The 23,705-nt window shown below is 40.5% G+C and overlaps 12 protein-coding genes and 1 non-coding gene across 13 annotated transcripts; 3 read left to right on the top strand and 10 right to left on the bottom strand.

Moving 5' to 3' along the window:
• Positions 1-6: 6 nt before the first annotated feature.
• Positions 7-1,203, top strand: SPE2 (adenosylmethionine decarboxylase SPE2; the record flags this gene model as incomplete). Its single annotated transcript, XM_037289390.1, has 1 exon — positions 7-1,203. The coding sequence occupies one exon, from the start codon at positions 7-9 to the stop codon at positions 1,201-1,203; it is 1,197 nt and encodes a 398-aa protein (XP_037145285.1).
• A 904-nt stretch (positions 1,204-2,107) lies between these two features.
• On the top strand, positions 2,108-3,880 carry GAD1 (glutamate decarboxylase GAD1; the record flags this gene model as incomplete). The annotated part of the gene is made up of 1 exon (XM_037289389.1): positions 2,108-3,880. One exon carries the CDS (start codon positions 2,108-2,110, stop codon positions 3,878-3,880), a length of 1,773 nt encoding a protein of 590 aa, XP_037145284.1.
• Positions 3,881-3,969: 89 nt separating this feature from the next.
• Positions 3,970-4,560, bottom strand: HG535_0F00660 (uncharacterized protein; the record flags this gene model as incomplete). Its single annotated transcript, XM_037289388.1, has 1 exon — positions 3,970-4,560. The coding sequence occupies one exon, from the start codon at positions 4,558-4,560 to the stop codon at positions 3,970-3,972; it is 591 nt and encodes a 196-aa protein (XP_037145283.1).
• A 637-nt stretch (positions 4,561-5,197) lies between these two features.
• On the bottom strand, positions 5,198-5,575 carry MLO1 (Mlo1p; the record flags this gene model as incomplete). The annotated part of the gene is made up of 1 exon (XM_037289387.1): positions 5,198-5,575. The coding sequence occupies one exon, from the start codon at positions 5,573-5,575 to the stop codon at positions 5,198-5,200; it is 378 nt and encodes a 125-aa protein (XP_037145282.1).
• A 237-nt stretch (positions 5,576-5,812) lies between these two features.
• Positions 5,813-7,006, bottom strand: HG535_0F00640 (uncharacterized protein; the record flags this gene model as incomplete). Its single annotated transcript, XM_037289386.1, has 1 exon — positions 5,813-7,006. One exon carries the CDS (start codon positions 7,004-7,006, stop codon positions 5,813-5,815), a length of 1,194 nt encoding a protein of 397 aa, XP_037145281.1.
• Positions 7,007-8,452: 1,446 nt separating this feature from the next.
• GFD1 (Gfd1p) lies at positions 8,453-8,947 on the top strand (the record flags this gene model as incomplete). The annotated part of the gene is made up of 1 exon (XM_037289385.1): positions 8,453-8,947. The coding sequence occupies one exon, from the start codon at positions 8,453-8,455 to the stop codon at positions 8,945-8,947; it is 495 nt and encodes a 164-aa protein (XP_037145280.1).
• A 7-nt stretch (positions 8,948-8,954) lies between these two features.
• On the bottom strand, positions 8,955-9,965 carry AIM39 (Aim39p; the record flags this gene model as incomplete). The annotated part of the gene is made up of 1 exon (XM_037289384.1): positions 8,955-9,965. The coding sequence occupies one exon, from the start codon at positions 9,963-9,965 to the stop codon at positions 8,955-8,957; it is 1,011 nt and encodes a 336-aa protein (XP_037145279.1).
• Positions 9,966-10,553: 588 nt separating this feature from the next.
• COX7 (cytochrome c oxidase subunit VII) lies at positions 10,554-10,733 on the bottom strand (the record flags this gene model as incomplete). Its single annotated transcript, XM_037289383.1, has 1 exon — positions 10,554-10,733. One exon carries the CDS (start codon positions 10,731-10,733, stop codon positions 10,554-10,556), a length of 180 nt encoding a protein of 59 aa, XP_037145278.1.
• A 254-nt stretch (positions 10,734-10,987) lies between these two features.
• Positions 10,988-12,472, bottom strand: PSH1 (ubiquitin-protein ligase PSH1; the record flags this gene model as incomplete). Its single annotated transcript, XM_037289382.1, has 1 exon — positions 10,988-12,472. One exon carries the CDS (start codon positions 12,470-12,472, stop codon positions 10,988-10,990), a length of 1,485 nt encoding a protein of 494 aa, XP_037145277.1.
• Positions 12,473-12,742: 270 nt separating this feature from the next.
• Positions 12,743-15,109, bottom strand: PET111 (Pet111p; the record flags this gene model as incomplete). Its single annotated transcript, XM_037289381.1, has 1 exon — positions 12,743-15,109. The coding sequence occupies one exon, from the start codon at positions 15,107-15,109 to the stop codon at positions 12,743-12,745; it is 2,367 nt and encodes a 788-aa protein (XP_037145276.1).
• A 498-nt stretch (positions 15,110-15,607) lies between these two features.
• Positions 15,608-17,266, bottom strand: ROY1 (Roy1p; the record flags this gene model as incomplete). Its single annotated transcript, XM_037289380.1, has 1 exon — positions 15,608-17,266. The coding sequence occupies one exon, from the start codon at positions 17,264-17,266 to the stop codon at positions 15,608-15,610; it is 1,659 nt and encodes a 552-aa protein (XP_037145275.1).
• Positions 17,267-17,411: 145 nt separating this feature from the next.
• On the bottom strand, positions 17,412-17,485 carry HG535_0Ftrna4N. Its single transcript has one exon. It is a non-coding gene; the product is annotated as a tRNA-Asn (tRNA).
• A 1,661-nt stretch (positions 17,486-19,146) lies between these two features.
• TRM732 (tRNA methylation protein TRM732) lies at positions 19,147-23,424 on the bottom strand (the record flags this gene model as incomplete). The annotated part of the gene is made up of 1 exon (XM_037289379.1): positions 19,147-23,424. The coding sequence occupies one exon, from the start codon at positions 23,422-23,424 to the stop codon at positions 19,147-19,149; it is 4,278 nt and encodes a 1,425-aa protein (XP_037145274.1).
• Between the last annotated feature and the right edge of the window lie 281 nt (positions 23,425-23,705).

The following is a 23,705-nucleotide window of genomic DNA, read 5'->3' as shown; positions in this document are numbered from 1 at the left end:
CAAGCCATGACAATAAGCATCAAGGAGTTGACGAATCATTCATATATTGATCATGAACTATCTGCTAATTTAGACTCTACCGAGGCTTTTGAAGGACCAGAAAAGCTGTTGGAAATATGGTTTTATCCTAACGTTCAAACCATTCCTCGCATAAATGGTCAGAAATTAACCTTGCGTAACATTGAGGTGGATAAATGGGTTGAGATATTGAAACTCGTGAAATGCGAGGTCTTATCAATCAAATCGACTGGAAAATTGGACGCCTTTTTGTTGAGTGAATCATCATTATTTGTCTACGACCATAAAATTACTTTAAAAACATGTGGTACAACCACAACACTATTCTGTTTAGAAAGGTTGTTTGACATTGTGAAAGATGAGCTTAAATGGGACTTGCTCAATCATACATCTGATGAGGGGAAATACCATCCATACAAGGTATTCTATTCAAGACGATGCTTCATGTTTCCCTTGAAACAACGCAGCATTCATAAGAACTGGTCGAATGAGATTGAATATCTCAATAACTTTTTCCGTCAAGGCAGAAGTTATTTAGTGGGAAGAAATGATCAAAGTAATCATTGGAACCTATATGTTACAGAGACGAACAAGGAAATGGCAAAGGACTCAGAGGTTAACCCAGATGATGATCAGGATGAAACATTGGAAATACTGATGACTGGCTTGGACAATAATAAAGCTCAACAATTCATCTGTTCCCGGAATGTGAAAGATGATCTCGGGGCAGATGAAGGCCACGCATATGGCTATAAAATCACCAAGAATACACAACTAGACTGCGTTTATCAAAACCGCATGGGATCTTCATTCCATCATGATGCTTTTGCATTTACACCGTGCGGCTATTCATCAAATATGATCATTGATGAAGAATATTACTATACTTTACACGTAACACCCGAAAAGGGGTGGTCGTATGCATCTTTCGAGAGTAATGTGCCAGTGAGCACAGTTTCTCTGCACAAACAAGATAATTTGCAGGTCATGAACAGTGTTCTAAATGCTTTTCAACCGCAAGATTTTTGTCTCACCTTCTTTGCTAAGGATATGTCAAATCAATCTTTTACTAAACTCATGCAAATCGTTTCCCAAGTTTCAAACTACACAAAGAAAGACAGGATAATCTACGATCTCGATGATTATCAATTACTATACATGAGATTTGAACGCATAGTTAGCTGATATATACAATTTCTTTTAAACTACCATAGTTGAATACATTCTTTTCTCCTGAGACTAAACTGAGCAGCTTCAAGTTTTTGTAGAATTAGACGACCGCCGCTAACTTGTCTAGTCAAGTTCCAGACAAGCCAACGATATTTTGGCTGACACGTTCGTTGCAGGCGGCTCGATTATCGCCGGCAGAGACACGCTGTAAATCGTAACCTTTTTGTTTTGGTAAGGAAGTAAGCCTGTCCAAACGATGCATGTATACAGTGAGAATCTTTTGAGAACTCCACGTCCATGCGCCTACAATCGTGCATCCGTTCATCGATGGTACTGAATGCAATAACAGGGGAGGAGCGACAAAGGAATACGCAAAGTTGGCTAGCAATTAGTCATATAGCAGACAAGGCTTCGAAACACATTAGGCCTCTGCTTGTCCTTGACAGCAGATTAGCATGCTGCCAAAACACAGCGATCTTGAAGATGCTCTTCTGTTTCTATCCGATTATGGTTTTTCACAAGAATGACCCCCAAGAAGGGAGCTAAAGGCTGGCCATAACCAGAGATGATCATGATCTACTTTTCTGTCTATGGAATGAGTTGCATACCTCTATTTATGTTCCCAGACGCAAGATGAATGTGAACATGTAAACCTTGTGACCAACAACTGCAACTGTAAGGGAGACAAAATGTTCCTTTTCTGCATTTGGCGTGGGGGAGTTTGAGGTGTTCCGCCAAGCCAGAAGCAATGCACAGAACGAAAAAAACAGAATATGCCAATGAAAAACTAGCCAAACGAGAAAGCATATAAAAAGGGACGGGAACACGTCAGAGAAAGTACTGTCTTGATACACTCCGGAATAATGTAGGTGCTCGCTGGCAACAATTTAACAACAATTTAACAACAATTTAACAAAAAATGTTACATAAATACACCGAAAAGCACAGAAAACCTTTCACATTTGTGGAGGAAGAAAAAAATGATGATTTCACAAAGAATCTGGTTGACGCAAACCTGTTGCCAAAGGAATTGCAGGATTTAAATCTTGGCTCCTCAAGTGAAAGAGCCAAATCCTTGAGCCGCCATGAAAACCGCATTTTTTCCAATAAATACGTGATACCTGACGATGGCGTCCCAGAACAATTGGCTTTCGATCTTGTCAGAAACGAGTTGACCTTGGATGGCAACCCACATTTAAATTTGGCAAGTTTTGTCAACACTTCAAGCACAGCCTTGGCGAAAAAGTTGATCACGGAAAACATCAACAAAAATCTCGCCGACAATGATGAATACCCTCAGCTGATTGAGCTGACCGAGAGATGTATCTCTATGTTAGCGCAGTTGTGGAAATGCGGCAAAAACGGCGAGGAGCCTATCGGTTGCGCCACCACCGGTTCAAGTGAGGCCATTATGCTTGGTGGCCTTGCAATGAAGAAAAGATGGGAGCACAAGATGAAAGATGCCAGCAAGTCAACATCAAGACCCAACATTATCATGTCATCTGCCTGCCAGGTTGCATTGGAGAAATTCGCACGGTATTTCGAAGTGGAGTGCAGACTAGTACCGGTGTCCTCTGAGAGTCACCACTCGCTGGATCCGAAGTTGCTGTGGGATTTCGTCGACGAGAACACGATAGGTGTGTTTGTCATCCTGGGTACCACGTACACCGGCCATTTCGAGAACGTCGAACAGGTTGCGAACACTCTGCAAGAAATCGAAACCGCAAACCCAACCTGGTCCAACAGAGAAATACCAATCCACGTCGATGGCGCAAGCGGTGGCTTCATACTGCCCTTCTCCTTCACCGAGAAGCAACTGGCCGCCGCAAAGGTGAGTTACTGGGGGTTCAACCACCCGAGAGTCCTGAGCATGAACTCCTCCTCACACAAATTCGGTATGACGACTCCCGGCCTGGGCTGGGTGCTGTGGAGAGACGGACACTTTGTGCCTTCGGAACTGAGATTCACCCTGAGGTATCTGGGCGGCGTCGAGGAGACGTTCGGCCTCAATTTCTCGAGGCCCGGGTTCCAGGTCATCCACCAGTACTACAACTTCATCTCGCTGGGCTTCAAGGGATACCAGACACTCTTCAACAAGTCGCTGTTCGTGGCACGTGCCTTCTGCTTCAATCTGCTGAAAAACAAAGAGATGCCCGACTACTTCGAAGTCGTCAGCGGCATCCACAACAGAATCAGCGACGGCAACCTGCCCGCCAAGCTCGACGACTACTGGAGACACCCGGACCAGTTCCAGCCCGGTGTCCCGCTGGCCGCCTTCAAGCTGTCGGCCCAGTTCCACAAGCGCTTCCCCGACATCCCCCAGGCCATGCTATCGACCCTGCTGAGACTGCGCGGCTGGATTGTCCCGAACTACCCGCTCCCAAAGTCCACTGACGGCAGCGACCAGAGCGAGGTCCTGAGGGTCGTGTTCAGGTCCGAGATGAGACTCGATCTTGCCCAGCTGTTGCTGACCGACATACAGAACGTGGTCTCGAAACTCATCCGTTGCTACAGCAAGGTGAAAGAAGAAACCGCCGTTGCCACCTCTTCGCAAAATAGAAACATTCGCGGTGACGTCATCTTTGACGTCCTATCCACCCTCGCTGACCCTGCCGCCGAGCAGGAGACGCCCGCCGAAGAGGTCAGAGAGACCAGGAAAAAGATGTCAAAAAACTACAGGGGAACCTGCTAGGAAAATGACGTACGTAGGCGCCGATCGTTCCCAACGAGCACGGTCGAACCTGCAGGGCAATCCCAATCAGACCTCAATTACGTTACCACTTACATACATACATACATAACACAACAGAACAGAATATCATGATGGCAAAAAGCTAAGCCCGAGCGGCGGTGAACGTAATCAGCCAGGCGCAACCGCAAATGGAACGTTCTGGAAACACCTTTCCGCATTTGGAGATGTAATATCCCAATGCAACCGCACGGCGTTTCTTTTTGCTTCTGCTGTCCCTGCAATTTAGCAGTGTTCTGCGTCTTGCCAGCCGTCCGCGTGCCGATTCCGCTGGGTTTCGCCAATGTCCGAGAAGTTTCGGTCCTGGTTGCTCCCCTGAAATTATTGCTTTGGCGGCGAGAGTTTCTAAATTTAGTATGCGAAAGTGGAAAGTCCCGACAAATCCGAAACCCGCCTGCAGCCCCTCCTCTGCTCATCGCCATCTGGTCCTCGCCCCACTTGGCGTGGCCCCGCACGAAGCGCGGAGAGGCTCGGAGGGCTAGGCCGGTTTCCCCCTTTTTGACGGGATACGTCCCGATTAGGCGGTGCATCACTGTTTTCGTCATATAGTTGCAAATCCAGATAGCATCAGGGGGCTGGTGAGAAATAGAGAGAAAAGGGGGGCTAAGCAAATTGCAGGTCATTTGACAGTAAATTAAAGGTATATAAAGCACATTCAAAGTCGAAAATGTTCGATGAAACTTTGGATCCCGGTCTGGAGAAGCAAGTCAGAAGAGCATATTAGTTCAACGAAAACTCCCACAACAGATTAAGATAAAAAATGCAATTTTCTAAAGTCATCATTTCCGCTGTCGCCTTGACTGGCTTTGCCCAAGCTCAATCTGCCAACAGCTCCAACTCGTCGTCCAACGCGGCTGCCCCTCTAGGTGGTTCTAACAACGTTCTGAATGCCGGTATCGTCGGTGCAGCCGCAGCCGGAGCTTTGGCTTTCTTGATCTAGACTGGTGGCGCTTGATCAAATGGTATCTAATAAACAAGTCGGGGTCTTTTTTTCACTATTTCCTTTGAGTTCGTTTCAAAATTTTTGACATTTGATGCTGGATTTATAAAAGTGTCGCAGGGTTTTGGCGGCTGTCTGGTGTGCTGGACAGGTGCGCGGAGATGTCTGTGATTGCTAATATATACTATATGTACTCTCAAAATTTAAAAATTGGTAAAGTAATTTTCACCGCCGGAGAGCGTTTCTATTTCTGCATCGAGCCAGGGGGGACCTGGTTCTTGTTCTCTTAGTATGTATCGGTATGTATCTGTTATCTAGTGCTACTTCTTTATCAGCAAGGTGCAGAAGCTCGGGTGGTTGAACCGGTTGCGCTTATTGCTCGTGGCTAGCTCAGCCTTCGGGGGTCTGCTCACGGTTCCCCAGATGTCGTTGTAGAACACGCCAAAAACCGACGGAGAGTCGCTGTGGGCGTCCATGCCCGTGGCCAGCCCTCGCAGCGACACGTTTGTCTTGGATCCCGGATAGTGCCTCTTGTAGTTGTCCACAAACGTTCTGATAAACAGCTGCTTCTCGTGGAGGCTCAATTCGTACCATTTCTTGTACGGCGACCAGACATTCTGCTGCGGCAGCGACGAGGTCCAGGACTTGGAAATGAGCTTTCTTTCAGTGATTCTCCTTAGTAATCCCCTCCCGAACATATAATAATCGGACTATGGTATAACGCACTTGTTTCACACCGCAAAGCACCTGCCGATGTGCATGTGACATGTTTTTCTCGACAACTGGTAGAGTGCCTTTGTCTTATATAAGTATATCGCATCTCCAATTTTTTTGTTTTTTTCCCAAAGTCGCTTCGAGCCTCTTTATCTACGCCTACCCTTTAAAAATAAAGCAAAGTCAACAGATAAAAGTTCAACATTTTTACACGGGTTTTCTCATTTGGATATCTCATCTAAGGGAATGTGTTCAACTTCGTGTTCGTAATTTGTACCTGACAATGCCACTTCTTGATCGGGTAATGGCACAACCGCAGTCCTTGTGTCTTGTTTTGGCTTGAACTTGCCAACGATAATGGTTGTAGTAAGAATAACAATCATGCCGAGCCAGCTCCAGAAACTGGGCCAGTGGTGCCACAGAGAGACGTCCCAGAAAACCGCATATATCAGTTGTGTGTACGACATGAGCGATCCTCTTCCCGCGCGCTCCTTTTGAATGCCCATCGTCAACAAGAGCTGAAATACGAAGCCGCACACACCTAGATTGCTGAAAAGCAGCCACTGTTTCGGATCCTTTGGGACTTGAAAACTCATCGATGGTATGAGCAATATGCCGAACAAAGATATAATGGTTACGATCATCGAAAAGTAGCTAACGCTTAATATCGCATGTGCCTTGCTGCCGATAAATCTTATTATGATGTAGACTGCGCTGGCGCCAAGAACTCCTATCAGTGCAACGATGGTAGCAATCAACCTTTGTTTTGGATCTTCGCTTTCCACAGCACCGCTGGGTTCCACAATAGTTCCAAATAAGAACGATGGACGGACGATAAGCACGACACCAGCCAGCGAGACTACGGACCCGGCAATTTCCATTCGGGTTAGCTTCTCCCGTAAGACAACCCATGCTAATATTACGGTGACTGTTGGTGTCAGAAATGTTATCAGTACTGCGTCACTTATGCTCAAATACAACAGCGAAAAGTACATTCCGAAAACTCCAAAAAACCCAGTGACTCCTCTAAGCACCAGCCATTTACGCATCGAGGAAGGGCCAAACGGTACATTTTGGATAGTCGATCTGTTGCAGTACATGTAAATCAAAGTTCCGATGTAAGTTATCGCCATCCTCACCAATAAGATCTGAAGCGGTTTTATGGGTTCTTCGTCTTCACCAACCTCGTCAGTCTCCAGGACTTTGGTAGACACCACCATCAGAGAATTGAAAAACTGTGATACAACTAATAAAACCAACCCAATGTTGGGTTTGAGGTATTCCCGGGAGATCCTTTGTATCCTACTTTCAGTCGCTATCACAAGGGAAGAATCAGCGCTAGACAGATCAAACTCCTCTTCATTACTGCCTTCAGCAGCAATCGCTCTATCCATATTTTTAGAAACGGAATCCATTCTGCTCCAATCTAGTCATTAATAGTGCAATACCACGAGCACATAAGTATTGATTTTCAGTTTTGAGATCTTTATTGAACTTTTGATATCGGCCTTCCAATTTTTTTCCCGGTGCGGAATTATCCCCTCCAAGCATGCAAAAGAGGCCGATCAGCTTCAATGACTGGGAGTCAATGAGTCCAACGCGAGTGACCGGAAACATTGACTATCTTTCTAATGAACAAAAGCCAATGCTTATCAGGTGAGTGCTTATCAGGCCAGTGATCAAAAGTCTTTCAACACACGCAAGCACCAGATGCGCTCTGAAAGATCTACATACAAGGACTGGATTGGTATGTGTCGATAGTGCGAGTATAGACTACGTCAAACAATCAATACTCGAATGTGTACTTATGCTTCACTTCAGTAATGCAAGCTACAAGTGAACTTACACTTCCTACAAATGCAAGGAGTCAAAGTCTCATCGTGGTGTAGTTTACAACTTCCTCTATAAGAGAACGAGATGTTACTCCATTACAGCAAAGTAGTTTCGTTGGTCTTTGCCCAATTGGTCTTCATTGCGCTACAAAAAGTCTTAGATTACTTAAATCTTAGTGCTGCTTGTTTTATCGTCGCCGCTAGTTATATTTCAAAGTGTTCTCCCGTGCGCGATAAACCATTCCTTTTAAGCATCATTCTTGCTCTTGTGAAGCCTTATATACAAAAAATGTCTTTACTTGGCCTTACAATACTCGTTCAATTGCTGTCGTAGATGATATTTGGAAGAGGAAATTGAAGTAATACAATTTTAGCAGTTGGTGATCTCAACATTTCGAAAAACAATGTCAAAGGACACACCCCTGTTGTATTTTGGTTGACACCTATGCATCATTGCAAACACTCTAACAACTTCTTTCAGAGGCATGTTTGCTTTAAAGCCGATTGGTCTGCAGCGGCACTTTGAGAATTTGGCCTATACATCTCGTGTAACGTATCAATTGAATTGTTCAATAGGGTTGCAAAGTGTCCAGGTGTTTTATTACAATGAAAAAACTATGAATGTAGTCTGAGTCGTGTGTGTGCTGCACTACTGGAAGGAATATATCGGTACACAAATTTTAATTCGGAAGTTGATGATTGATCATTCACTTATAGATTCGAGATATATACATAGTCCAGTAAATTCGAAATCTACAATGCAACATGATCCATAATACCTGATTAGAAATAATATACACGCAGCTTGCCGCAGGATGTTGATTGTCATCCACCTTTGGATCTCAAGTAGGGAGAAGGTTTGTCCTTTTTACGCCAAGCAAACTGGCACTTTCTGAAAAAGATGAAAGATTGAAACTATGCTACATGGGAGATAAGGATACAAACGAACAAAAGCAATTAACAACAGCACCAGGAGCTGGATTCCTCTGAGCTGGCTGTTTTTTGTTCTCACTTTGATTTTTTGACTGGATGGTTTTGGCGTCTATATGGGCTGATGCCCCAAGTGGATCAGTTGAACACTCAAAGAAGACTCAACGCAAGAAACCTACATCAGGCAAAAATAAGAAAAGTGGAACGAACAGAATCTCAAGTGCTCCTGTTACTGAAACATCAACTGAGAAGAAGACTTTTCATGAGGAAAAGCCAAAAGGGAGATTAGTCTTTAGCGTCAAAGATGTGAAAATAGACAAGAGTACGCCAGCATCTCCAAGGAAAGGCAACAACAAGAAAATCGACAATGCTACTGAATCAAACGAGAAAGCTGATAAAGCTAGTAAAGACAAGCTAGAAGTGCTGAAGAAAAAGATAGAAAATCAGAAGAAAATTCTCCAAAAAGCTCAACATGAGAAACAACAGAAGGCCTTACTGGAAGAATTCTTAAATGATGATGCAAAATTTGATTGGGGGGATGAAGATGAGGAAGATGAAATTATCGAAAAGCTGAATAATTCTTTGAAAGTTTAATGCAAATTTATTTTCGATCATCTTTATATAGAATATAACGGATTAATTTATTATTTTCTTTTCGCAGCAAGTCTATTTGCTGTAATTTAGCATCAACATGAAATTTACCTTTGAATACTACAAGGGATTCATTGCCTAAGTCCATTTCTCCAAGAAACCATATATGCATTGAGTGGTCATCTCCCTGGATTGGGAACTCGTACTTAAAAGAGCCATAAACATTTTCCGGTGCAATGATTTGGAAAATATCCGTAGAGGACAGTCCGATTCCATTCAAGAAATCAGTCACGGTTCTGGATATACTGATAGGACGATGTGTTATTCGCCATTTAAATAAAAAGGGGACTTTATACCATTCATGAGACGAAGCTCTACTGTCGTTTGGTTCAACTACAATTCCCGTAACGCAAGGATCTTGATCTTCACACCACATTTCAAAGTTGTGCACCTTGGGTGTCTCCTGCGTATTGGAGTCCAGCAGTGGAACACTATACTCATCTTTTATCATGGGATGCTGGGAAAGCTGTTCTAAAACTCTCAACCTTGCGACATCTTCTACTTGCTTAATAGCGATCCTTCTTTTGTCCTTATTGCTCAACTTTCGAATTCTCGACGAAGGGAACAAAGGTATGAAACTTTGTTCTCTCAGATATATAGCTTTGTAGCATACACTATATCCTAATATGCCTCCTATAGTTCCGAATAATATTAAGGAAATGAGTTGCCTTCTTTTTTTACGTCGCTGGGAAGCTATTGCTTGACCTATCGATGTAACTTCATCACTGAAAGCATCTGCTTTCACATTAGCGGAGTTTGGCGGTGTAAAGAAATGTTTGCCATCCTTGTTTTGAGGATCATCTGGAAACTTGGATGAGGTTGGCGGTTTCGAGAACACATATTTAGGGTCATCGGGTACACTTCTGAAAGACCGTTTAAAGTTGACTGCACGTATTATATCGGATCTCCAGCTGACAGCCACGTTCGATGCACTCAGAAATCTCTTTAACATAAAATGCATCCAATTTTTCACGTTCTTCCTACTTGTTGAACTATATACTTTTCTTGGTTTTTCAATATAAATCGCATTCTTAAAACAAGTCAAGTGATGCCCCTTTGAGAAAAGGTCGGTGTTAATAGCTACGTCGATAGAAGATGTCGAACTTAGGCGATCATCGCAGTTCAAATATGTAGCTAGAAGCAAGATCACCACACCTTACTCGAAAGTCAAAGAGTTTTATTTGCGATGTTTCAACAGAGTATAGTATTATGCAGAAATGCTATTGAGATACATATATGCTTGTACACGTACGGTTAAATATAAATATAGTTCATGAGTTTTTTTTTGCAATAAATGTGTCAAAACCAGGATTCGTATAAATTTTCTTGATAGTTGCTCTCGATCTATCATTCGATCCTCCGCACTCTACTTCCTCCTTTATTATAATATTAGCCCTAGAGGGCGTTATACAACCCTTTATCCATACATGCCCAATGATAGCACCACCGCCTATGGATTATACCACATTAGACTGTCTTGAATATAAAAATATAAGTAAAAAATGAAGCAAAAATATCTTCAACTTCTCAAACCTGATCAATTAGAAATCTATTTCTTAGCCTTGATACCAAGGACAGCATTTGGGATGTAAAGTAATGGTGTGACAACAGCAACGGTCAATAAACCGTAAAATGGGTACAAATAATATGGAGACCTTGGATGTCTCCACCACAATGGCTTGTGAGAAGCCTGAAATAATCTTTGTAATTGAATGATCTTATTAGACATTTTGTTGCGTTTTATAAATTGTTGGTAAACCTTGTCTTATTGATAAGGAAGTGAAAGTTCAGACAACTAAAGTATGATTATTTTAATCAGGTTCCTTGATAACCCTCGGCAGATTTTTATTTTTCTCTCTCCTAGACCGGTAAGGCCGCCCGTCGCCTTCAAGTTGCAAGACGACAAACGAACCAATCAGCGACGAGAATTCTGAAAAATACACAACACAACTCAGAAATGTTTGAAAACGATACTTAAATGCACTATTCTTCATCACTGATATCAGTAACAATTTTGAATCTTCTTCGGGGATTACGCATTGTGATTTCTTCATCTTCCTCTTCATTTGCGCTGTTGGCGTCGGATGTACTTGTAAGTCTGCGCTTCTTTGATGCGGTGCCTTTATCTACAAGATCGTAAAGGTCTTGATCATTATCATCGTCATCATCTTCGTCATTCTCATCATAATCGCCTGCACCATCATTCAATCCGTTTCGCTCGTCATTCCCGTAGGTACCTTCACTAGCGTCGGTGTCGATATACGCGTTCTCATCTTCGTCCTCAATATACTCTTCCTCTCCCCCAGCATCATCTAAACTATCTCCCGTCACAAATCCATCATCTTCTTCATTATGCTCGTAGAAGTCACTATCCTGACCCTCCTCTTCTCTTGAATCTTCAGCTTCCAAGTCTACCAAATCATGATTAGAATTGCGTTCAGTTACATCATCCGAGTCGCTTTCAGAGAAATCACCCTCAGAGTAGTATCCTGTTATAGGATTGGGCTTCTGCGCAGGACTATCATGTCGCAGCTGGTTCATATCCAAGCTATCACCTGATTCGATCCTTTGAATTAGTCTTGTTCGTCTGTCTCGATCATTTTCAGCAAGAGTAAAATCGCTTTGAGTGTATACGCTATAGGATGGCAAATATACCATGCGGTCCGGAGCAGACTCGATTTTCACCACATGAGGGAAGTCTTGTTCGAATTGTCTTGATAATGGTTGCTCTTCATTTCGGTACTCTTGAATGACTGACCTTGCTTGCTTTTTGTAATGCTCTATCGAGTCACGCAACTCCTGCAAAATTTCAGTATCTATTTCGTTATGAGCAGCAGCAAGTTCTTCTTCTTCTTCTTCTTCTTCTTCTTCCTCTTCCTCTTCTTCTTCCTCGTCTTCCTCGACTTCGAGATTTCGACCTGCGTTCCCTGACCGCATCCGACTTCGTATCCTACAGCCACAATGTGGGCAAACTTCATCTTCGTCATCTTCCAACTCCCAATGACAGTTGCTGCACCTTAATATGCCATCATCATCTTCATCCACGACTCCTAGTGCACTGGTCTTGAAAACTCCATTGAAAAGATTATTAGATTTCAAATCAAATCTATATGAAGAATCGGCTGCTTTCTTCTCTCCTAATATACTGTTGAGCGTCTTGCTTTCTTTCTCCTTTTCGTTCAGTGTATCAACTACGCCAAATAGCAGTTGTTGTAAGGTATTATTTAGATGTGGCTCTTCACCGATACTGCAGCGGCATTGTGGGCAAGTAAGCTCTACAGTTGTATTACTTTCAAACCAATTCGTAATACAGCTGTAACAAAAATTGTGACCACATTGTGTCATCATGGGTACGAACATATAATCATGACATATGGAACACACCATTGAATCCAACATGCTCGTCAGAATCTTGCCCTTTGTCTTCTTGCTCCTCTCGGAGACTCCATTATGCAATGCCCCACTCATTATTGCCGATCAATTAGAACAGATGCTGTATACTGGTCGGCAGACTTGCTAACGAACATCTTTTTTCTTAATCCGTCTCATCTTGATCTTTTTTTTTTGTATCGCCGCCATCTTAAATCACCAAACTTGATGTACATTAAAAAAGGAGGAACAAGAATTTCTGGTGATTGGATAGAATTTACGTGCTTTAAGACTCGATATGTTGTTTATGCAGTATATACAGTTTCCCCGATTATTATGAGGAATTATTAATGTTCTGAGGGTCATTTCTTATCGTTTTTTTCTAGCGGAACTTGACGAATCTTCGCTCTCTTGTTCAATCCACCTTTTGATGAAAAACGTCAGTTTTCGCATGACATTAAGTCCTTCGAATTTATAATTTACGTATTTTTCCACCAAAAAATTGATTTCACTTGTGATTTTCTTAAAACTGTCAGGATCACTTCTCAGGCTCACATCTAATTTGTCTTTTCTTCGATGCAAAAGTCTTGAAAGAGATTTTATTTCACGAATACAACTGTGAGTGACCCATTTTGCGTTTGGATTTGTATTCCACTCCTTCAAAAGCTCTTGGAATTCGGCAATTTTATACGAGCGTGCGTGAACTTTCAGGGAAGTCATATAATACATTATCCATTGTTGACTGCTCTGTTTATCAATTAGGCCATATGCCTCCAGGAGTAAAGCTGATGCATGCCTATAATCTCGAATGTAAACACACAGCTGAGCAAGCTGTAGATAGTTCTGAAAATTCATGGAACTCTCGTGGTTCCTTTTGAATTCCGCAAGCTGATCCTTTAAGGACTGAATCTTATTTGATGAGAGCATCTCAGTGCCGTTGAGTACATTTTTGTACCTTGATATGATTTCATATCTGAGCCAAGTGATATGAACTTTTAATGGTATTTTGTGGAAAGAAGCTGAACAGGAATCATCAAGGAGCTTTGCTAAGGAAGGCATGTCTGAGTCCAGGCACATTCGCAAAGCCAGGAAATAAAAATCAAAGCGTGGAGTAATTCCTTGTCGTATGTTTTCTAAAATAGTTGATTTTGCACCTGCAACGTCACCACTTAGGATTTGTGACCGAAGCACCCCTAACCTTTCATACTCGAGCTTGGGTACCCTGGTCCTATATGCATAATATTTACCCATAGATTGGGTTCTCAGTCTATCAATCTCCAAGAGTAGTAGTTTTAAGCGAGGCAATCGACGAAGGTATTTTCCTTTATTCAATAATATCTTGAGCTCATTGGTCATCTCTTCAGCAAGAATTGGATAGCTTCTCAGGGCGCAGTCCAGCAGTTGCCGAATGTGGCCAACTCGCAAACGGAGCCTTTTTGAACCCTGCTTCCTCACACAAGTGTAATATTCCATCAAATGTTCCAGAAGACCACGGTTCACAAAACACTTTGCAATTACCACATGAAATGCATTACTTAAGGGAACGTCCCTGTCTTCCTGGACTACTGTCATTATGTATTTGAGGCGCTTGATGTCGTCAATCGAAACAAATGTCTTCAGCAGGTTTAGGTAAAAATCCCGTCTATCCAGTGGCTCTCCTTTAAGAGCTTCCAAAAAAAGGGCTATCTTTTCGTTAATATCAATGTTTTGGTACATAATTGAGCGATCGCGTAGATCCTGGCAGAACTCAGTTGTTTGGAACAATATACTCTCTTTATAGCCGGTCGTCTCAATAACCGAATTCGATAATAAATTATTTAAACTTGTTTCATCCTTAAATAATTTGAACGTTCGATGAAGTAACGAAAGTGTACGGAAATCAGGTATCGTATTTACACATAAATTGTTCTCTTGACACTTTTCGATCAGCCATAAATTAATGGAAAAGCGCATTGATGCGAAGTCATTATAGCAGCTGAGGTCTCGAAGAAAAAGGAAAAGTTCTTTATTTGTCATCGGAAAGGTATCTGGATTTTTCACAGCCTGAGAAAAGAACTCTTTTGCTAGCTGAACATTCCCATTTTCAATAAATGAGCGAAGTCCAATGGAAATGATTCGTGGTTTTACTTTAGAGTGTTTGATGTAGTCTGAAAAGAGAGTTTCACATAAGCTATAATTCCCTAGAGTTGCCTCTGTACTAATCATTATCTCTAAAAAAAGGTGCTCCACCTTCGGATCTAGGTTATGTCTTTTCAAAACTGAAAAATAATCTTGATATGCCGTAAAAATAGTATCAATTTCATAACACCTCCGCTTTGCCTTCAAATGTTGGACGAGAGGCATTAGCTGTTGCAGTGAGAAAGCTTTCTTGTTCGATTGAATCATGCTAATCACCAGCCGTATTGTATTTTCATCTGCTACCTTAAAGAGAGAATTCCACCTCGTGAAATACTCCTCCATCGGAACAAACGATATCGTATTAGAATCAAGTCCTTGTGCCGGTACTTCAATAACTTGTATCTCTGGATGCATAAAGTTTACCGTAGGGGAGGGGGATGACATTGGTTCATGTAAACTGTTGCGAACCCAATTTGCTATGTCATCTTTATTCCTCTGCTCGTCAATCTGCTTAAAACAGCTGAACCATCTTGGCTGTAATACGAATATCGCGGGCTCTGTGAGTTTCCGTCGCAGAGCATGAGGAAAGGGTAAAAGTGAATGTTTTATTCGTATCATCGGTTCCGTGAATATAGCATAAATGGAAATATGATGTGAATGTCGAAGAGCTGTTCGTTTAACAGCCTTACTGGGAAGGAAGCAGAGAGAAAAAAAGAGACAATGAGTCCCAGTATACCGTTATATTACAGGAAAATGTCTCAGCCCTAATATACAGATGGTTTGAAGGAGTTATAATGCGTCTTTATTAGAAGGGCCAATAAATATAATTAAATTGAAGAACAAAAGGTGCGACACACTTTGATACAGCGTGGCAAACGCAATTTGAATACAGTGGAAGAAATCTTCCTCAGATACGCAAATGTGAGCTATTGGAACTGATTCGGAGTTATAGTTTCATATAATGTCTGTGAAAGCTGCTCTATTAGCTACTTCTCTTTAGATCATTTTTTTTCATGCTTAAAAGAGATACCTATCAATATAGAGTTCCGGACATATGCTGACTCGGACAACATAATAAACATTGGATATAAGAATGAGGTCAACTAACAAGCTATATCAATCGTATATACATTCATAGGTATTTGCCTCCTTATCTATGGTGTAATAGATCCCTGAAAACATTGCCATTTCTAGGTTCGGTAAGAATTTGACTAGGTAATCCATATAGCCGTTAAAGAAGTGTGAAATGACCTTGCACAAAGGCCCAAATGCCGATTCATCGAAAAGATCTTCGTAATTATCAAAGTGGTGTATTTGCTCATATCCACGAAAATTCCAACAACGATATAAGGGGGCCGTGTCAAATACCTTTGTATCCCATTCAACACGATTGTTAAATCTCCTCGATAAATAATCTCCTGCGTAGGAGAAAAATACGGTTGGTATTATATCCATATATCTGCCGTTGTATCTGGAGTAATATTGGTGATTCATGATATATTCGTCAAAGACGGGTAAAACTTTCTTGCAGTAGCTGCATTCGCAGCCATTCCACAATATGTCACATGCAAGTACCTCATACACACTAAGAGATTGCAGCATGTTCGGCGCAATCAGGTTTCGTAAGGAGGTCAGCTTTGGCAATACCGTTTCGTATAAGACTCTTCTTCTTGTATAGTTTCCTTGAACTGCACTAGAGCAAAGTCCGTTCAATGGCGTCTTATGACTTATGCTTAAGGTGTGTAAATTCAGACCTATATCGGGGATCCTCAAAATAAATCTATTAATTGTCAGATCCCAAACTTCCTTTAAAGTGCAATCTGAATTTTGTTCTGGTGTTGTCTCTATCAGTGCAAGGTTCCGTAAGGACTTCAAATGAGGTGCTAGCTCTTCAAGGAAATCGTCTATTAAATCGTGATCAATGTTCTCACTTGAAATACCTAGTTCAAGTGTTTTCAGTTTTTCCAAACATACGACATCTTTTAGCCATTTCAAAGATGCATCTTTATGGTGTTCACTGTGGACATTAATCCCGTAAAGGTGATTGAATTTCAAGGATCTCAGATTTTCACATTGTATGCCATTTTCATAGAAAAATTGGATTATCTGAAAGCTTGAACTATTGATATTATCAACAATGAACTCACAAGCTTCAATTCGTTTGTTGAAAAAATCTACCACATGTGGAGTAAGAAGTTGTTTCGTCAATCGAGGCTGTTCGACTATCCATTCAATTTTTTTAAGCTTGGAAAAGCTTCTTATCTTGCTTAATGCATCGGTATCAACAATTTTGATTTTCTTCAGGTTGGTCAAGCCTAGTATATTTGGATAGTGCTCCAAAAATAAATGGTCATTTCGTATATCTATTGACTCGATTTTGTCAAGTTCAATGACCCTATCTAGGAACTTTCGAATCAAGAGATTACCACATTCTTCATCTGAAAATAAAGAATCTTGGATGTCAATCTCCTTAACATGTTGTAACTTGCTAGATTCCATTAATCTTTCAATTCTGTCATACAGGAACAAATCGTTTTGATCATCGGTCTTCTTCAAAGCTCTATATCCACTTACATAGGTTCTACCGGCATCCAAAAGGCACTCATTACTTCGGATTACGGGGTCTCTTGTAATGCTGATGCTGTGATACAGCTGTTGGACCGCTATTGAGTGACAAACGCTTTTCGACGTCAGAGCCAGACTGGTCAAATCATTTTGATTCAAAAAACGACAACTCGCCTGGAGGATCGACTTAAATTCTTCTTGACTAACCATGATTTTTATCCGTCTTCATGAAATATCATAAAAAGGAGGGACACTTACAGAAGCTTTAAGCTATATGAGACAACATGAAGATCATCATTCCTCCGATGCTCGGGTGCAATAATATCATGCGCACCTGCTCGAAGACTAAAAATAACGACCCCAGTGAGGATTGAACTCACGATCTTGCGATTAACAGTCGCACGCCTTAACCAGCTTGGCCATGGAGTCTACTTTTTATGTTCCGAGACGATTGTAATGCAAATATCTTTCAAAGATGTGTGGATTTCGAGTGTTTCTGTCGTATTGCAATAGTATTCTATTAGGGAGAGAAGATTAGTATTTAGAAAGAATGTTTTCTTCGGCGTTGTCGATAGTAACTTGGTTTGACATTGATGATAATGCTATGATATTCAATTATAGAGATATATAATTCCTTGGTTTTCTATATCATGAATTGAGATAAAACTGATTGAACTTGGATTAATATCTGGAAAATACGTCAGTATTTATACCTAATACTTCGCGCCTATTGAACCATAAGAGAGGACGACGAGGGAAGAATTTTCATCGTCATCACACCATTTCTAGTCCCATAGAATCCACAGTACAACTGTTATTTCATGTTCCATGCCATAGACTCCTTCGTAGTCAGACTCCTGAGTTGTAAACGTCTCGTGATAGATTATCATCCGATATCTTTCCATTATCGATTGACATTCTGTTAGGGTTTCATCTGACTTCGTTTATTTTGTTTTACAGACCAATTGTCTCTTTCTGATTCTTATAAGTCATCTCTTTAATATATCTTACAATATCGATTTATATTTCAACAATTAGTTGAGGTTATTGAGGAGTATTGAGCGAATCGGTTAACTTCGGAGCTAGTGACATTAGCTTGCTCAGAGATTGGTGATAGTATTGCGATGTTCGGTTATATAGATATATAAGTCCTCAATTTTTTATATCATAGAATGAGATAGAAACTAAATGTATTGCGACTGAATATCTGCAGAAAGCATCAATGTTTATACCTAACAAATTTCGTTCATTGACCATAATAGAGGGCGATGAGAGGATATTTTTATCTTTATCAGCTTGCAAGTCCTGCTGCCGTCAACCATTTATCTAGTTCCGTGGAATCTACAGTACAGTTGTTATTTCAACACCATGCCATAGAGGTAGTCAGACTTTTGAATTGTAAGCGCCTCTCGATAGATTTTTAACTGACAACTGTTTTAAAATCGTTGTAATTCTGGTAGTGATTCATTTGTGTTTATTCGTTTTTATTGTATCATTGGAAAAATGCCGTCTCAGACTTCTTCATTTCATGCTTTCACATCAATATACTTTAACAGTATCTGACAGACTGTACTCCTATGCCATAAAACATGATTGGAGGTATAAGGTTTTCTTTCATGATATCATAATTCAAGGTATTGTTAATTATTTGGTTTTACAGATTGTTATGTAAGCAACCCGGTGAATCCTGACAGACTCTAAACTAATTTCAATTCAGCTACTCTTAAAGAGCGATGGATATCCTTCCAGAACGATGAATATCTTTCCGGAACGATCTAATGCGCATCTTCCTTTGATTTCTGACCTTATTTGAGATGAGATTTTTAACATCTCAAATCATTATCCATCTCAACATTTTCATGGCACAATTCTACCTTTGCGTCAAAATATTCGACCTGGAGCATGACATCTGGGTATTTTTCTTGTGCCTGCAGCTCCATACTTATTATTAAACTCTTGTTTATTGCTATATAACCCATAAATTAGATTGCCAATATGTGGGCATATTGCGGTACATGATAGCTCAATAACGCTCTGCACAACAATAAGCACTTTGCAGAAACAATCCTATAGAATTGATGATCTACCCGCTATATACAAACCCTCTCAAAAACCATAGGGTGGATATCATGTGCTCTCAATTCTTGATCAAATATACCCAACTGCAGTGGCTCAGTAAATTTTGTCAATAGTCTCAGAACGCACAAATTGGCGAAAACATCCGGCTTAGAGCTCCACCCTAATGGAGTATCAGAAAAATTCTCTTTTCTTAAAAAGTTTAATAACTTACTCCGTTGTTTATTCACCCAGATCGTGAAGTCAGCATCACGAAAACTGGCTTGAGAAATGATGCTGGCATAATGAATGCTTTGTTCTACTTCATTCCTGAACTGATTGTTTTTTTCAGGTTCGAATAGACCCTCTAACTTTTTGTTTTTGATACACTGCATATTGGGTGATGCCAATATCACTTTCAACTTTTGTGCCATTAAATTTCCAACAACCTCCTTTGAAAAATTCATGAATAGTATTTGTTCAGTCTTCTTGGCCACTGTACATGGACTGGGATGTTCCTTAAACCTACCTTTTAACGAGAACAGATCACACAGTAGCCGTGCAGCAGTTACTCTAACAGTGTAATCATCATCAGTTAACATTTCAATCACTCTTAGGACAAGTTCTGGATTTGTTTTGGTGCCCAAATAGTGATCCAAACTGTTTATTGAAGCAAGTCGAAAATCAACGGGAAGTGAGTCATCTAAATACTTCGATATGATACCTGAGATAAGCAGCTCATTATCACTACCTGGAGTAAGGCCAGAAACTCCCCCAAGGGATGTTAATTCCGCTATGTGTTCCTCTTCACTTTTAAGTGGATTTTCGAGTATTGCTAATACATCAGATATTTGGCTGCGGCAAGATTTATTCATTGCAGTAATAATAACTGCATTTATCTTTGGCAAATTTCTCACATCTTGAGATAACTCCGATATGGCAACCATCAAGCAATTACAATCCATTGCCTGTAGATCTAAATAGTCTATAGCGAATTGAAGGGCAACTAGCTGAACTTCAAAAAACTCTGACCGAATACCCAACTCGCAGAGTATCATGGTAGAACTATGGTCGTGCTTTAATAGAAAACTGAGCACACAGGATAAACACATTTGTTTGCTGCCATCCGCGAAAAACTCACCATCGTGTTTCAAATAGTACTCACCGACATGAGAAACCAGAGTTTTGGTCCGTTCATCTTTTGAAACCAGAGGAACCTTCCGAAAAAGAAGATCTACCAACTCAACGTAGGCTTTGACCGTATGGTAACTGCGATTTCTTAATAAAAACTCAGTTTGTTTGGCGAAGATCGCGTCAACTAAGGCTGAGATACCCTCTGCTAACGTTTCCTCAATTTGTACATCTTTCAAAACTTCGGCGGCAACAAGTAAATGGCCATGTAACGAATTTTGATTCGTCACTGAAGTACGACTCAAGGACGCTGCTGACCACTTCAAGGGACCCTCGATCAGATGGGGCAACGTTCTAGCTGCCATATCCCGAATTTTCCAACTCTTATTGTTCAAGCATAAAATAACTTCATTTGCGAACGGCTCCATTCCATCATACCCAGGTGTAGGCTTAAGACGTAGTAAAATATTAAGAACCAAAAAAATAGATTCCACCTGTCGAGGTCGCTTTAACTTTTCGGTTGTATTTGATGATACATGGAGAGAATTTTTGAGAAGCTGTAATAGAATCTCTCTTATACCTTTGAACCTAGCAAAAAATTGACTTGCTCCAACATTTTTACCTTTTTTGCCAAAAATTCTATTTTGTAAGGAAGTGAAGAGCATAATTGAGCAATTTCTCAATGACCACAAGTCTGAAGTAAAGTTCTTCAAGGACAAAGCCAATGCTGAAGAGATATATGGAGTGCATGGCTCAGAAAGCTTAGACTCAATGAAAATTGCTCTGATGCAATTGAACGCATTTATCTGAGGAAGGTCGACTACATCTTGATGTTTGTCGATTGGTCGAGAAGCTATTTTCTCTAATTTGAAATATGCCGTTCTAAGTAATGGGCGATCTTTTTTATTTTCTGTGCTTAGAATTGTTGAAATCATAGAGGGAATGCCACCCGATCTTCTTGTAATATATTGTGTTTTGAACTCCAAGATATCAGTTATATCTTCTAACCACTCCTCAATTTGCAATGGATTTTCTTTGTGTGCTCTTCGACAGCACGTCTGGAAGCTTGGCAGTACGGCCTGGAAAGCACCACTGTGGTAAATACTGAACAGCTGCTCTATGAGAAGGTTCCCAACTACAGTGAGCTGTTCGGATGAAAGTGGACAAATGTTCAATATCGTATTCAGTAAATTCGAGCACTCTTTAACAGTTTTGAATGCTGTTGAGATGACCACTTGATCTCCAACCAGAGAGCCCTGATAGCTTGTAGGTAAAGTTTCCTTGGCGGTATCGTAGCACAAAATCTTTTTCACGGAGCTCCAATTCTCAAGAATAAGTGAAATACAAAGCTGAACCACATGTTTCAATTCGTTCGGTTCGAGAGCGTTCTCGTTCAAAAGCAAGCTCATGGATGTAAAATAGCTGCTTATTGGTTGATTCAAGTGCTTGATGTAATCATGGATGTTATCAGCGGTCTTGAACCTCAATTTCTCCAAGAGCTCTTCTAGGAAAAGGTGCTTGTTATCGGATACGTCGTATAATACACATTGTAACACAGCACCGATGTCCGCATATTGGTAGCTGTCCATAAAATCTGTGCACGTTTGCTCGAATTTTTTCCAATTCAGTTTCCCCTGTAACATCTGTCCTTCAGAGCTGTCGAAAATTATTAACAATAGGCGTTTCGCTATTTTTCTGATGTCATCGAAATGACTAGACAATACATCCAACAACAGCCTTGCAAGAGATAAGTCAGAGCAAAATGAAATGAAAAAAGGCCATTCTCTCATGTCCTTTACGTCAATATACTTCTCTGAGACAGATTTATCAATACCTGATACTATAAGGAATTCACAAATCCTGAGTGCTGTATAAATTTCCGAATATTGGGTTCCTGGACACAGTTTAATTTTGAGGTATCGACTCAACCATAATAAAAAGTCTTCATATGTTTTCAGATCGCGTTGTTTTTCTTTCTGTTCCTCTGGAAACTTGTCAGCAGCCCTAAGCTTAACTAAGGTCCTATTCAAAGCATATGATGAGTCCCGGATCCTTAGAATGAAATGCTTAAACGAGCTGCAAAAATAGTTCCTCGTTTCGACTTCTGCATCTTGGAAGAAAATATCAATATTTTCTTTGATTAGTTCAAATATGTATTCGTGAATCTTCCGGGACCTTTTGACAGAGAAAGTTAAAAGTTCGAAAGCCTGTAATTTATAGGCGTCTAGCCTTAGAAAACTTTCGACTGTCTCAAGGGAAATGAGTTTATTTTCATGAAATGGTTCTTCTTCGATTGCCAGTTCTTGACCCAATCTGAAAATGTTGATAATAAGAATGGGTCTTTCGAGTGCGTTTATCCTTTTGGAAAATGCAATGAAAGCTTCATCGGGCATGATTTTGAACAACGGGGTCAATACGTAAAGCTCGATCGGTTTGATGAGCTTTGAATTGCATAAATATTTCAAGGAGGGCTCATACCACAGTTCCAGCCATGGTGTTATCTTTTCTTTATCCTTTAAGAAATGTATATTATACACATTAGTTAGAAGACTCGTCAGGCATTTCCCTATTGGTGTGGATAACGAATCAGACCACATCAATGATAAAGAAGACTCTACAAAATCAGGTCTTTTTTGTAAAATAGGAAATAAATCCAGCTCGGTTGATAGTGCATTTATTAGATAGTATTGAACTCGTAATGTCGCTGGTACCTTCAAAGCACTGTTGAGCCAATGGGACAGCATATCTTCGCATGTATTAGCGGGAAATATTAGCTTGATTAACCTCAATAGTTTTCCAAACATGTCGCTTAAGGCATTAACAAATGCTGCTGAACCATCACTCCAGAAAGTAATAACATATTGAAAAATGGTTGTTGCGTTATGGCATGATAATAATGTCTCATTAACGATCTGTTTATACTTATCAGTCTCAATTTTCTTATTTGAGATTATTTGAGTGGTCCTCAGAATCCAAATAGACAGCAAGTCAACAATTAATAAACGACTCGTGTCTGAAATTCCTTGTGGTTCAGTTCTTATGGGTTCAAAAATTGCGTGAAAACTATGAACCAATTCTGCTAAAACCTCTTCTCTGTTTTCAGCATCTATCTTGGAAGGGTTATTTGTTATAAGAAAGTTTTTAATATCACGAAACTTATCTTCACTGTTGTTGGGTGGCATAAAATGCAGTTGTTTTCGGATTGATGCGTAATTGTGAAAGCTTACTCCCGATTACATTTGTTTTATCTCATCGCCTGCGAGCTAAATTTTTCATCTTGCTGCAGCTTCATTGACATGAAAAGGTGAAAGGACAAAATCTCCAACTATAATTTCAAGCTGAAATATGACCGCCAAGTACCAACAGTCACCTAGTTTTGAATAGAATAATAGATAATAGACCTGTAATATATATAATTATAGCCTGTGAAAATTAAATTTTACATAAATGCCAAAAAAGAAAA

Source organism: Zygotorulaspora mrakii, chromosome 6 (genome assembly GCF_013402915.1).
Source record: "Zygotorulaspora mrakii chromosome 6, complete sequence".
Taxonomy (NCBI): domain Eukaryota; kingdom Fungi; phylum Ascomycota; class Saccharomycetes; order Saccharomycetales; family Saccharomycetaceae; genus Zygotorulaspora; species Zygotorulaspora mrakii.
This window is presented reverse-complemented; position numbering and strand designations above follow the sequence as displayed.